General features: G+C 39.4%; 1 protein-coding gene across 1 annotated transcript in view; it reads right to left on the reverse strand.

Moving 5' to 3' along the window:
* The window catches only part of veph1 (ventricular zone expressed PH domain-containing 1), a 166,450-nt gene that overhangs the window by 48,767 nt on the left and 103,950 nt on the right, over positions 1 to 13,733 (reverse strand). Inside the window, exons 8-9 of the mRNA XM_036585135.1 lie at positions 7,235 to 7,456; positions 5,960 to 6,306 (exon numbers count right to left, since the gene is read on the reverse strand). Of these exons, the coding sequence (XP_036441028.1) occupies positions 5,960 to 6,306; positions 7,235 to 7,456 (569 nt within the window). The remainder of the gene's footprint in view (positions 1 to 5,959; positions 6,307 to 7,234; positions 7,457 to 13,733) is intronic.

Genomic DNA, 13,733 nt, shown 5'->3' on the forward strand with positions numbered 1-13,733 from the left:
TGTTAGTGTGTGTTGTGCTGGTCTGAGTGGATCAGACACAGCAGTGCTGCTGGAGTTTTTAAACACCTCAGTGTCACTGCTGGACTGAGAATAGTCCACCAACCACAAATATCCAGCCAACAACGTCCTGTGGGCAGCGTCCTGTGACCACTGATGAAGGACTAGAGGATGACCAGCACAAACTGTGCAGCAGCAGATGAGCTACCGTCTCTGACTTTACATCTACAAGGTGGACTGACAAGGTAGGAGTGTCTAATAGAGTGGACAGTGAGTGGACACAGTGTTTAAAAACTCCACCAGCATATGAGTTATTAATGTCATTTTACATGATTACAATTAATTTTTCTAATCATTTAAATATAATTACACAATGACACAATTCATTACACAATTAAACACACTTATATTTAGTTTACATTCTGTATTTATAGGTCTGAGACTGCAATTCTATCATTTTTTTGTAATTTTACAACATTTTTACAGTGTTTTTACTGTTGTTATAATGTAAAAAAAAAGGCAAATATGTCAAAAGCATACAGCTTTTTTCTTTATGCAAAAGAAGTGATATTAAGTGCTATTAAGATAAAAAAAGAGATTTACTACAGCATGTTTATTCCAACTGTACTGCAATGGTCTTCTCCTCATTCTCAAACCGGACATTTTTGTTCTCAATGTGCTGTAAGTTACATTGGAGCAAAAATCTGGACCATCTAGGGTCCGATTTGAGAACTCCTATCTTAGGGAACACAGGTGGACCTTTGCTGTACCTCTGTTTAAATGCACTGTACCCCACTGTAAGGATATTATCCTGTTTAACCCTCAGGGCCAGAGTGGAGCTCGTGAAGCAGACAGTAGGGAGTCACCAGCTCTCGTTTTCTACTTTGTCCACCATATAAACTGCATTTTACTGGTAACATGCATTAAAGATGAAAGCATAACCATAAAACGTCATGTGGCCTGCTGAGCTGATAACATCAAAGAGAAAGATGCTAAATATGAAGGAAAAAGTAAAAACTGTGCGGCTCCTCTGAGTTTATCATGGTAAGAGCATCTGCAGGAGGTTCAAACTGAGGCTGTTTTAAGTGTCACCATCCGGGTCAGTTACAGACATGAACACGACATTAACCCCCCGACATACACTTGTGAAGATACATATATGCATGTATCTATATGTAATAATCAGAAAAAGTATATATACAGTATAGTAAAAATGTTTATATATAGTACAGTTAAAAGCAGAAAATAGAAAATTGCACAGAGGCCTCAATAACTAAATATTGTTTTATTTTAGTATTTAGAGTTTCAACCCTTTTCCTTTATTTCAGCTTCCATTCTGTTCAGAATGAAAGAAATCTGCGACGTTTTTCCACACCTCCAAAGTTCAGTCTTAGAAGTTGGTTGCATTTCCTGCTTTTACCAATCCAAATAATCCCAAATATATTCAGTGGTGTTGAGGTCTGGACTCTGGGGTGGTCAGTCCATTGTTCAGCTTCTTTGTTTGATGTGTCCGTCTCCTTTTCTCAGTGAGGTTCTTCTTGAACAGCTACACATCCTTTCAGACCCACAGCGCTGAGTCGTCTTCTCACAGTGGAAGGATGGACAGAAACACCTGTGGATGTTTTCAGATCTGAAGCAGCTTGATTTTCTCCTCTCTCTCAGAGATGAAAGCTTTAAGTGCTGTTTATCTGAGGGGGGCAGTTTTGGTGTCGACCAGGTCTGGCATTGTTGTTAGGAGTCCAGTTTTGGAAACTCCTGTTTTTCCACTCATTTTCCTTTGATTTCCTCCTTCTTTATTCAATTATATCAAATCTCCTCAGAAACATTTCCTGAAAAATGAAAGACTTGTTCATGGCCTTGATGGCCGTTTGTACTGGAAATTTAAAAAGTGGTGGTCCTGATTTTTTGCATAGTACTGTACACGTAAGTATCTACTTAATACGTAATTAAAATTTTCATATATAAAAAAATGAAACCAATCTTTTGTAAAATGTATCTAAAAAAGTTCAGAACCATTGTGTCGATGCTGTAAGTTAGCCCTGATTTTCTCTGCTTTTTCTACAAGCTCAGGACATTTTTGCACTGAAAATATACAAATCAAATCACGTTTATTGTCACTTCATATCTACACATGTGCAACATGAGAAAAAATCTCTTTATATATATGAAGAAAAAATAAATATATATACACTGACTCTAAATATATACACATATAAACAATATACACAAGTATTGCACTTCATTTCCAATGTATAAGTTGTGAAATAAAACATATTGAATGAAATAAAACTATGATATGTACAGTTGTACACATCTCCGTATGTGCAGTTAGTAAGTCTAAGGTAGATAAATAAATGAGATGCAGGTACACAGGGTATAGAATATCAATCTATATGTGTAAGTATAGATTGCTAGATTGAAGGTGCAGTAAGATCAGAGTGAGTCTGTTGAGATGTGGATGAGGTAGATTGTCCATGGAGATCATCATGATGACTCAGAGGTGTAGTGACAGGCCTATAGACCGATACACCAGCACTACAGACACACACAGCTGGCAATACTCTACCAACACACACCTGGAGATTTACTAAAAAGTTTAACATGAAGGTTTCTTTGAAGGTTTCACATAAATCAAATGTACAGCAAAAGGCCATAACAACACTATATGGGTTAAAAGCTAATGTTTGTACTCAGTGTCTGGAGACTAGCTTCTAGGTGACGAAATGTAGAAGAGATGTTTATGCACTTGTTATGATGCCACATACATTAGACATACAGTCATATGCAAAAGATGACTTGATGAAGCTGGTCAAATTAGGTTTTGTTGCTTTTCTAGGTGAAAATACATCAACACATCCTCTACAGCACTGTAAAAATGACTCAATGTTTGAATACAAAAAAAGTTAGTAACCACGAATGAACAATAATCTGCATCAGAAATGTTCACAGTGGTGGTGATGGGAACCAGACGTCTGAAGAGTTTAATGCCTCTAAAAGCTCCTACATAGTGAGTTATTCCATGGTTATGAACATGTCTGATGCCTGAGACAGTGCTTTATGATTGTTTTGAGACAAAGCATGATCTTTTTATATAGATTCATGAAGGAAGGGTACATATAGAGTGTTATAAGGTTTAAAAAAATCCTCCAAAAAATATATATTTTTTTCAGACTTTACAATTAGGTGGCTTTGGATAGTAAATACAATCTCTATATTTGTATCCTCTGCTTCACCACTATTACCACCACTGTCAAAAAATCAGTCAAACTAAAATGAACCACTCAGAATGACTTTTGTTTACACCTTTAGGGCAGAATTTTGAAGAAAATTTGAAAAAAACTGGTGGAATTCCCCCTTAAATGTGTCATTTTCCTGCACAATTTCTCTACATTTGATGACACATTGGAAAGAATAAACATATAATATAAAGATAAGGCCACATTTTGTTTTATTTCCCAATATGTTAAACTAAGCAAATAGACAGTATTTGTGCAGCTGTACATTAAAATGTGCATCTCTGTGGAAAATGTTGTATTTAACTGTAGATTAAATGTGCATTTTGCAAGTATATTTAGCTCAAAATCAGCAAAAAAAAGTTTTCCACTCTATAAAAAGCCGAATGGAAAACTGAGAAGCACGTAGACAGATTCTTTCTCTGGGTGACGTCAACTAACTGCCCAGCTACTGTTAGCCTTAACCTGCAGAGGATCAATCTCTGTCTGCTCCAACACATCTGACTGTAATATTACCTCCAGTTTCCACATGTTCTGGCGAGTATGACTCAACTCTGTGCCTCCTGCTGACACACACACACACACGCAGACTGATGAATTACATCGCTGCCCCTCTGTAGGGGGGCTGTTAAGTTACATGAATGCAAAGAGCAGGAAGTCTGCAGTGGAACTGCCAGAAACGAGCAAAGCCCCCCTGTCCCACCGCTGAGAGATCAAATATACCCTTTCAGACCACTCGCTACCCTTTACTCATGAAGTGCGCCAAGTAGTACTTACATTAGGGAACAACAAGCCTTCATGAATTTTATTTAAAGGGAATCCTACTGATTACTGATTTCGGCATAATTCAGTGGTTGGGATGTTAAGCAAAGTCATTCAGAGTGGTTTGATATCAATTGTTCATCAAAGAGAAACTCTGATTTCTTCACAGTGGTGGTGATAGGAACCACAGGTCACAATGCTTATAACACAAATTTGGCCATTTATTTATTTATTCACAATGACCAGTGAACCTATATGAGTCTTCAAAATTTTATATATGTTGATAATGGTGAAATAAGCTTCTACATCATGACTGGATTTTAAAAAATACATTTTAGGCCAAAACCATCTCTTACTTATTCACTCACTGTGAATAAAAAAAATTATTCAATATTTTAAAATCTGAGCATATTAAACTTCTATGAGTCAGTAAACAGAATAATAATCTGTGTTTTACACCCTGTAACTTTTGCTAACTTATCAAATTTTTAAGGTAACAAGATTATTTTCATTTTTTAAAGGTGAAATATTCAACCACGATTTTACAGTGAAACTTAAATATGGCATTTTCTCACATCTTTAGAGCATAATGTCTATTTATTTGCTGACATATTTGAAAAAAAAAGTAACATTTTCGCTTAAAGAACAGCCACAAAAACTGTTTTTTGGAATTTATTTGCTGATATATCTAGAAAAAAATAGATGAAATGTGCCAGATACATCAGATACATACATGTATATATATCGCTGTTGTCGGAAGAAAACCTTGTAACTCCAGAATGGTAACTTTACAGGAGAAAGAAAAAACTCACTTTACTTTTAATGTAAGTCAATGGAACCAGACTTTTTTCAAAGTTGTTTTTGGCCATTTCTTTTAGTCCATTCTTCACTAAATTTTTATATATATATATAATCTTATCTTACTTTTGGGAGTGATGGCTTCCTGTGTTTTTATGGGCGTTACATACTTCAGATGTCACCACTGCTATGACTGACTCTGACTCAGCGGGTCTTATTTGAAACTTTTACTAATCAATGAAATACACGTTTCTTTATGTTGTGCTTATTTATAACAGTTTAAATTTCTTTTGCTAATTCATTAAAAGAGGCAAGTCCAGCAACAGCTAGAAGCTAATACTAGTGAATTTACATCATGACTACATCATTACATCAAAATCATATCACACTTATCTTGGATGTATCTTTTTATACAACAGTTAGTTCCGCCCATGCGAGCTGATTGGTTAAGAAGCGATCTAATTGTGCTGTTATTTCGCCATTACATCATGGGTTTTTCACAAACACTGTATCACTCCGCTGAGACGCCGTTGCTAAGCAACGACTTTGACAGCTGTAGGAGACGCTCAAGCCATTTGAACGTTTTCACTTCTTACTTTGCCACAAACAGAAAATGGACACTTTTAAGATCACATTTGACCGACAGCCGATTTGGTCAGACTCTGAAGATGAGACGACACTAAATTCCCAAACTGTCAGTCACAAGCTGCTTGTTAAGGAACTATAATTTGGCGGAAGGAACTGCAAACACACACGCTTATCCTTCTGGGTCGCGGTGGGGTGCTGGAGCCTATCCTAGCTGTCACTGGGCGGAAGGCAGGATACACCCTGGACAGGTCGCCAGCAGGGCAGACAGACAGACATACACACATTCACTCACACCTAGGGGCAATTTTAGCCTGTCCAGTTGACCAGACTGCATGTCTTTGGACTGTGGGAGGAAACCGATACAGAGAGAACATGCAAACTCCACACAGAAAGGACCCTGGCCACCCCAGCTGGGAATCAAACCCAGGCCATTCTTGCTGTGAGGCGACAGTGCTAGCCACCACCCCACCGTGCCACCCTGGATAGCAATAGAACACTTGAGGTCTTGTGTTATCACGAATAACATCACAGTTGTGCACATTTCTTTGGCTCAATCATCACTTTAAAATGCTGTGCTGTACCTTCAATGACGCACTGCTCTGGTATGGGGATCTGTTTGATCATCTCGGAGCAGAAGGCTCTGATTTTCTCCATGTTGTCCCGCAGATGTGTCCACAGCCTGTCCCCCTCCCGATGCTCCGCCCCCTCCTTCTCTGTCTCTCTATGTGGCCCTGCGTCCCGGGGGCTGTGCCTCTCGGTGGGGTCACTGTGGTTCTCCAGCACAGGAGAGGGGGCAGGGACAGTCTCTGGGCTCAGGGAAGTCTCAATCAGATAGGAATCAGGGTTCAGCTCCACCCCCTCTCCTTCCTGGATGCTGTCGGGGTTGGTGGAGCGTGAGCGGACGACGTGCAAAGCCAGGCTCTTAGACCTGAGAGAGAGAGAGAAAGATTTGATATTTAAAAATTTGAGATGTTTATTGTCACATGCAGACTAGAAAATAGATTACAGTTAAAAATCATTTACTGAGTTAAAGAGGAATTCCTAATTTTCTGCATAATTAAATGCCTACTTAGACAAATTAAATAGCCACAAATATTCTGGGGAGTTTAATGTGAAATGCTCAGCTCTAGAGAAACTTACTGGTCAGAATTGTTGAGTTACAGTGGTGGTGATAGGAACCAGACGTCAAATGTCTCTAAAAGCTCCCTCACAGAACGTTATTACAGGAAATGTGCTGCCTAATCCCTTAAACCTTGCTTTATAATAGTTTTCCTATGAGCTTTTGGTCTAAATAAATAAATAAAAAATACATAAATACATACATTCATGGCAGAGCAGTACATGCAGAACATATAAGGCAAAATACTACCCAAAGGAAATGTATGTTTTTTAGACTGACCACTATTTCACCATCAACATTTCATATAAAAATCAGGTGTAAGTTCACTGGTCATTTTGGACACTTCTATAACATGAAACCATATAATGTAATACACTGAAAGTAAGAGGCTACTGGCTATTTAGCACAAGATCTCTATTGTGGTACTGGTGTAGCAGAAGCATCCAAACCCAGCAGGAATGCATTTACCTGCCTCACATTATTTCTCTCATAAAATTCTGATTAGACTGATGAAAATCTAAACAAATATTCGCTGATTCAATTCAGGCACCCCTATTTTTTTGCTAAAAGTACTTAGAAGAGTAACATTTTACAAGAAAACTAGGCTGAAATATAAAAGACATACACGTAAAAACATGTTCTCTTATTGGCTGAGTGATGCAACCTTCTGGTTTGCCAAATCAAAGGCCAACTCAATGACACTGTAACATCTCTAAATGTAGGAGATCCCGTCCACCTGTTAAACCTCATCTCCCGGCGCTCGTCCCGTGCTGCCTGGCCCAGGCTGTGGCGTCTCTGGGGTCCTGGAGAGCTCCCCTCAGTGTCCACCTCAACCCCCTCCTCCCCCATCTTCTCCTCAAAGGCCTGGATCTTCACCTGCAGTCGCTGCTCTTCATCATCCTCAGCAGGGCCGCACTCATGCTCACTCTGCTTAGAGTCCGCAAGCTCCTCGTTCCCTCTTACACACACACACACACACACACACACACACACACACACACACACACACACACATAAAAACATAGTACTGAAATAGTACAAATGCTTTTTGAGGGCAGTAATGAGGCTGAAGACACTTCAGGAGTGTGATGTGACTCTATACAGATAACAATCAGGGTTTTTCTTCTATTATGGCTTTTGGGACGCTGCCCCACCAGTTACCACTGGCCAAAAAGAAGATCAAACCATACTGAACTATGTTTCTACAAACTCAATTCCAGAGTTGGGACATTAGGTAAATTAAGCAATAGAACACGAGAAGCAGTATGTTATTGTGAAATAACATCACGGCTGTTATTTGGTCGCCGTAGGTCATCACAGCCGTGATGTTATTGGCAATAACACACTCCTCGAGTGTTCTATCGCTTTTATACAACAGCTAAATAAATAAAGTAATAAATTAATAAACTGGGCCGTGAACGCGGCGTTTAATATGTTTTAATGTTCGCAGTTCCTTCACCAAATTATAGTTCCTTAACGAGCAGCTTGTTGCTACTTCAGAGTAACGAACTCCGCCCACTCGCTGCACAGTCTGCTGTAAGCCTCGCCTTTTGAAGTACAGACTGAGCCATAAAACTGCCATTTAGTTTGGCGAATGGTGTTGGGTTCATTTCTGGCTGATTCCAGGTTGTTTATCTGTTCTTCTGTCACAGCTGCTGACTGAAAAGCTGCTCAGTGGTGATGACAGTTTGGGAATTTAGTGTAGTCTGATCTTCAGAGTCTGACCAAATCAGACTGAGTCATAAAACTGCTGCAATATCAAGTTTAGCTCAGTTTTGTTCTTTTTTGCCAGATCAGTATTGATGTTGTTTTGTTCCAGCCAGTCTGTAAAGCATCTTACAGCCCATTTAGTTTGGCGAATGGTGTTGGGTTCATTTCTGGCTGATTCCAGGTTGTTTAGTTGTTCTTCTGTCACAGCTGCCGACTGAAAAGCTGCTCAGTGGTGATGACAGTTTGGGAATTTAGTATCGTCTCATCTTCAGAGTCTGACCAAATCGGCTGTCGGTCAAATGTGACCTTAAAAGTATCCATTTTCTGTTTGTGTGCAAAGTCTTTGCTTAGCAACGGCGTCTCAGCAGAGTGATACAGTGTTTGTGAAAAAAACATGATGTTATGGCAAAATAACAGTACGGTTAGAACGCTTCTCAACCAATCAGCTTGCATTTTATGTAAACACATACAAAATTCCAAAATTGATGCCTACAAAAAAAGTTGTAACAGGGGCAATGTAGGAATAGGAAGTTTGTGGAATGATCAAAAAAACCTGTTTTGGAACGTTCCACAGGAAAACAGATGAATAGGTAATGGGTGATGCTATCATGATTGGGTATAAAAGGAGCACTTACAAAAGTCTCAGTCATTTACGAGAACAACTGTGTAAACAAATTGTCCAGTTTAAGAATAATGAATGGAAAGAATTTAACCATCTACAGTCAATAACATCATCAAAAGATTCAGAGAAATCTCTGAGCGTAAAAGGCCAAAAACCAATACTGAATGCCTGAGACTTCTGATCCCTTAGATGGCACTGTATTAAAAACCAACACTCTTTTGCAATGAATATAAACACAAGGGCTCAGGAATACTTTAGAAAAGTCTTGACAGTAAACACAGATCATCGCTGCAACTACAAATGCAGGCTAAGACTCCACTATGGAAAGCGGAAACCATATATCAACAACATCAAGACATCTAGCCAGCATCTATCACAGTATTATAGAGGGTGTGCTAGTGGGAAATTTGCTAATCTTTGAAGGCACCATTATTTCTAAGGGGTAAGTACATATTTCCGAGCAACATGTGCTGCCATCTATATGCCGTCTTTTTCAGGGACATCTCTGCTTGTTTCGACAGCGTCATAGTAAGAGTGTGAAAGTGCTAAACCTGCGTGGCTGCAGTCCAGACTTGTGGATAGTGTAGTGGGTAACACCTCCGCCTTTTATGCTGTTGCCTGGGGTTCAATCCCCACCTGGGTAAACACCTTATACTTTACCAATAAGAGTCCTTGGGCAAGACTCCTAACTCTACCTTCACCTACCTGTGTTATGATCAAATTGTAATTCGCTCTGGATAAAAGTGTCTGCCAAATGCCATAAATGTAAATGTCTCCCATTGAAAGTGTAGCACAAAATACGACAATGGAGACCTAAGAACATGTTACAAGCACTAATTTCAGTGCATGTTTACACATACACAAAAACAATCAAATTAATTAGTTGAAAGATTAAAAGTTTTGTTTTTGTATTAAGTGCATTGAAAATATAGAAGTCAAGGCACGATCTAGATGACTCTCATGGAACTGCTCGTATGCTGGCCAGAAAGGCAAAGCAAAACCCCCATATGACAGCAAAGGATGTAAGGAGGGTTTATCTGACTCAGGAGTGGCGGTGCACCAGTGTACTGTGCAGCTTTGCTTGCACAAATAAGATCTCCATGTAAGAGTCATCAGAAGGAAACCTTACTTGTGACCTCATCACAAATGTCAGCAACTGTAGTATGCAAGAAGTGCTGTGGTCAAATGAAGTAAAAGAGGAGCTATTTCACTACAATCACCAATGGTATGTTTGAAGAAAAAAGAAAAGCATATGATGAAAAGGACACCTTGCCAACTGTTAAGCGTGGAGGTAGATCTATTACGCTTTGGGGGTTGTGTGGCAGGCAGTAGCACAGGTGGATGGAAGAATGGATTTTACTAAATATCAGATATCAAAAAAACTCAAAATCCACCAAAAACTTCAAGACATGTATGCTGAAGTTAAGTTACCCTTTATTAACCTCACAACAGGGACATTCACCTCCACATTTAACCCATCTGTGCAGTGAAACACCCACATGCGCACTAGTGAACATACACGCACTACGGGGCAGTGAGCACACTTGTCCCAGAGCAGTGGGCAGCCCTATCCACGGTGCCTGGGGAGCAGTTGGAGGTTAGGTGCCTTGCTCATGTCCTGTCAGCTCAGGGGATCGAACTGGCTTTGAAACATCATTGAAAATCTGTGTGTAGATCTTAAACATGCTGAGTATGCAAGACCACCCAAGAATACTGCAGAATTAGAAGCGTTCTGCAAGGAAGAGCAGGGGAAAATGCTTAAAACAAGAACGAAAAGGCTCCTTGCTGGCTACAAAAAGCATTTGCAAGCTGTGAAATCTGCCAAAGGGGGTGTTACGTATTGTTAAGGCTTAGCAGGGTGTTCACACATTTGCCCTGTAACTGGGTTTTAACATTGGAAGAAAAATGTTAACTTTATTAAACAGTTTACTGGACAGGTGTTTACCTCTTTCCACGTGAAAAATCAATAAAAGGTCATTTGGCCAAGGGTGACCAAACCTTCGCACTGTATTTTTCAGTTCTTAGAAATCTTTAGACCTTCTCTGGAGGCCCTGAGGGTTTTCCACTGCTGTATACACATTCATAGCCGCGCTCAAATGTTTAAAATACATCACATAGAGGATTAGATTAAGACAAACAAACACCTATTCATATCATTCATATACACATGTGACTGCAATTAGGGCAATTAATCAAAATAACATTATTAAACCCCTCTATTTGGCACAAAGCATAAGCAAATTAAGACCCGCTAACAGGCCCAAGCAGACGAGTGAGGCAGCGCACGTGTGTATGTGTTTCTTGCCAGCGTCTATCTGAGCCAAAGGAATCTACCAGTGCAGAAAATGAGTAAGACATCCTCATGTGTCATACTGACCTTCATCCATTAAAATCACACAACAATGTCGAACACAAACACTGCTGACTCAACACACACATCAGCCTACGTGCCTACAGACAAACACACACACACACATTAAATAAATGCTCTAAAACCTAAAGTATGCACACACAGACGAGCAAACACAGTTAATGAGGCCTCTAAAACCTAAACACACACACATATAAACACACACATGCAGGCCCGTAGGCACTGGATAGACTGGCGCTGTGCAGGAATGCTACACGTGCATAAGAGAGGGAAAGAACTGTTGACTGGCCATCTATCTGCCCCAAACCCATTTCAGTGGTCAGAATGAAGGAGCACTTTATAAGGCTGAGTATTAAAATGTAATATTTTTATAGTGCGGTTACTTCAGTGCTATATAGTATCAAGAAATTCTGTCATTCAATACTAAATTTCAATACTGAAGTAGACAATCTCAGCATCCATGAGCCAATAAGAATGCTTGTTCTAAAATCTAGACTGCTGATTGGCTGATGTAAATTACATTGTGCATGCGTGGTATTAGCGCTAGTCTGCAATCCATTGCTTTTGGTAAACATATGTACTTCTAGACCAGGGTCGGCAACATGTGACCCCAGAGCCGCATGCAGCTCTTTTACTGCCCTGTTGCGGCTCCACAGAATTAGATTTATAGGTACAAATAAAATAATCCTCCTCTGCAGTAAAATAAAGCTCTGCTGATCGTTCAACACAGTTTAACAATAAATGGTCTGAAATGCTGGAGTTAATGTAGAACTGCTAATTCACCCTTTAACCCTGAAGATCGGCGTGCAGAATGCTGGTCACACAGCAATGCAGACAACCTCGCCTAGCTAGTAGCTAACGAAAAGGCAAAGAGGGAGATTTAAGACAAACATTGATAATTTTGAGACAAATTAACTTATTTGCGTTAATAATCACTCCAGCTGGTTTCCTGATACGTTTAATCTGCAACGAGAAACTGGCAAACAATAAAAAGTTGCGAGGCTGAAGTCAGTTTCTCATTTGCCAGCTTCTTGTTCCAATTCTTCCAACTTAAATGGTGCGGCAGCTACATTCTGGCACCCCAGGTAGCATTGAAGGTGGAATGGGAAAATTCAAACAAGAAGCTGGTGAATGAGAAGCGACTTCAGCCTTGTAAAAAGTTGAATGTTGAGAGACATTTTACAAGAAACTGTTTTACTTTTGCTGAAAAGTTTCCTGCTAGAGATGCGAGAAAAGCAGCTAAAGCTTAAAGCAGCTGGGTGAAAATCACTGTTGTCTAGCTTTAGATAACATCTGCCTGTTGAGGATCTACTGGATCTTTTCCAGGATGGCTTAAGTGATTATTGTGTATCTGTTGATGTTCATTGGTTCCAAAGTTCAAACATCCTCAGAGGGCAGATTGGAATGTTATTAATACTATGTTATATATCGGTCTTGTTTCCATCTGAGTCACTCTTAGTCATAACATTATATTCATCTGTACTGGGGCAACTGGGTATCGTGTCCATGAATCAAGTACTTGTGTAACCTGAAAATTGTTCTTCCATCCTAGTTTTCTGTTTTCTACTCTCTCTCTCTCTCTCTCTCTCTCTCTCTCTGTCTCATATCTCCTCAACAAAGCATATTTCTCCATCCCAGAGACCCCAAGCAAAGCTTCTGGAAAAGAATCGGACAGAATGTTCTTGTTTGGAAAAGCTGGTCTTGGAATTTGCATGCCACATTCAGTGAGTCAGGCCAGTTGAGCGTCTTTCAACATAAACTACTTTTCTTTCAATCCCAGAAGCTATTAGGTCTGGCTATTTAGCGGGGGGAGGGGGGGGGGCGGGGTGATTCACCAGTGTGGCTTTTTATGAATCCATCATTTTTCATTAGAGTTTTATTGCCAAAAATAATGTGGGGTTCACGTTTTACTGAAAGCACTTACACCATTCAGGGTTTTTAAAATGAGGAGTGAAAAACAGCGAAACAGAACACTTGGAAGCGGCAGTTACACAAAACCTGTTATGGAACTAACTGCTCATATTTTTTTTTGGAAAACACAATTACATCCTGTATATATTCAGAGCACAGAAACAAATTAGACAGACTATAAACAGAGAAAATGAGAGAGGTCGAAGAGGAAAAGAAAGAAAGAAGAAACACAGCACAGCTGTACAGTATGTGTGTCAGCATATGCAGTCGTATGCAAAAGTCTAAGCACCCCCAGTGAAATACTTTTGTTGATTTTAAAATGATTAAATGTGCCATAACTTCTGCACAACTTTAAAAAAAAAAAATCATACCATTTGACCAGGGGCGCGCAAACTTTTGCACGACATGTACATGACATGTATACAAAGTTAACACATGCTCTACATTTTAATACACAATTACTGCTTATTAACTGAATTAAATATATTAGAAAAATAACAAAACATAAATTGTGGCCTGTGCAAAAGTTGTCACATTTTATATACACATATTTTAATATACAAAATTCTATATATTTTCAAAAAGGTTCTAGATAGAACCACATACAATACATTCTCCACC

The sequence above is a fragment of the Colossoma macropomum genome, unplaced genomic scaffold, assembly GCF_904425465.1.
Source record: "Colossoma macropomum unplaced genomic scaffold, Colossoma_macropomum, whole genome shotgun sequence".
NCBI classification, from domain to species: domain Eukaryota; kingdom Metazoa; phylum Chordata; class Actinopteri; order Characiformes; family Serrasalmidae; genus Colossoma; species Colossoma macropomum.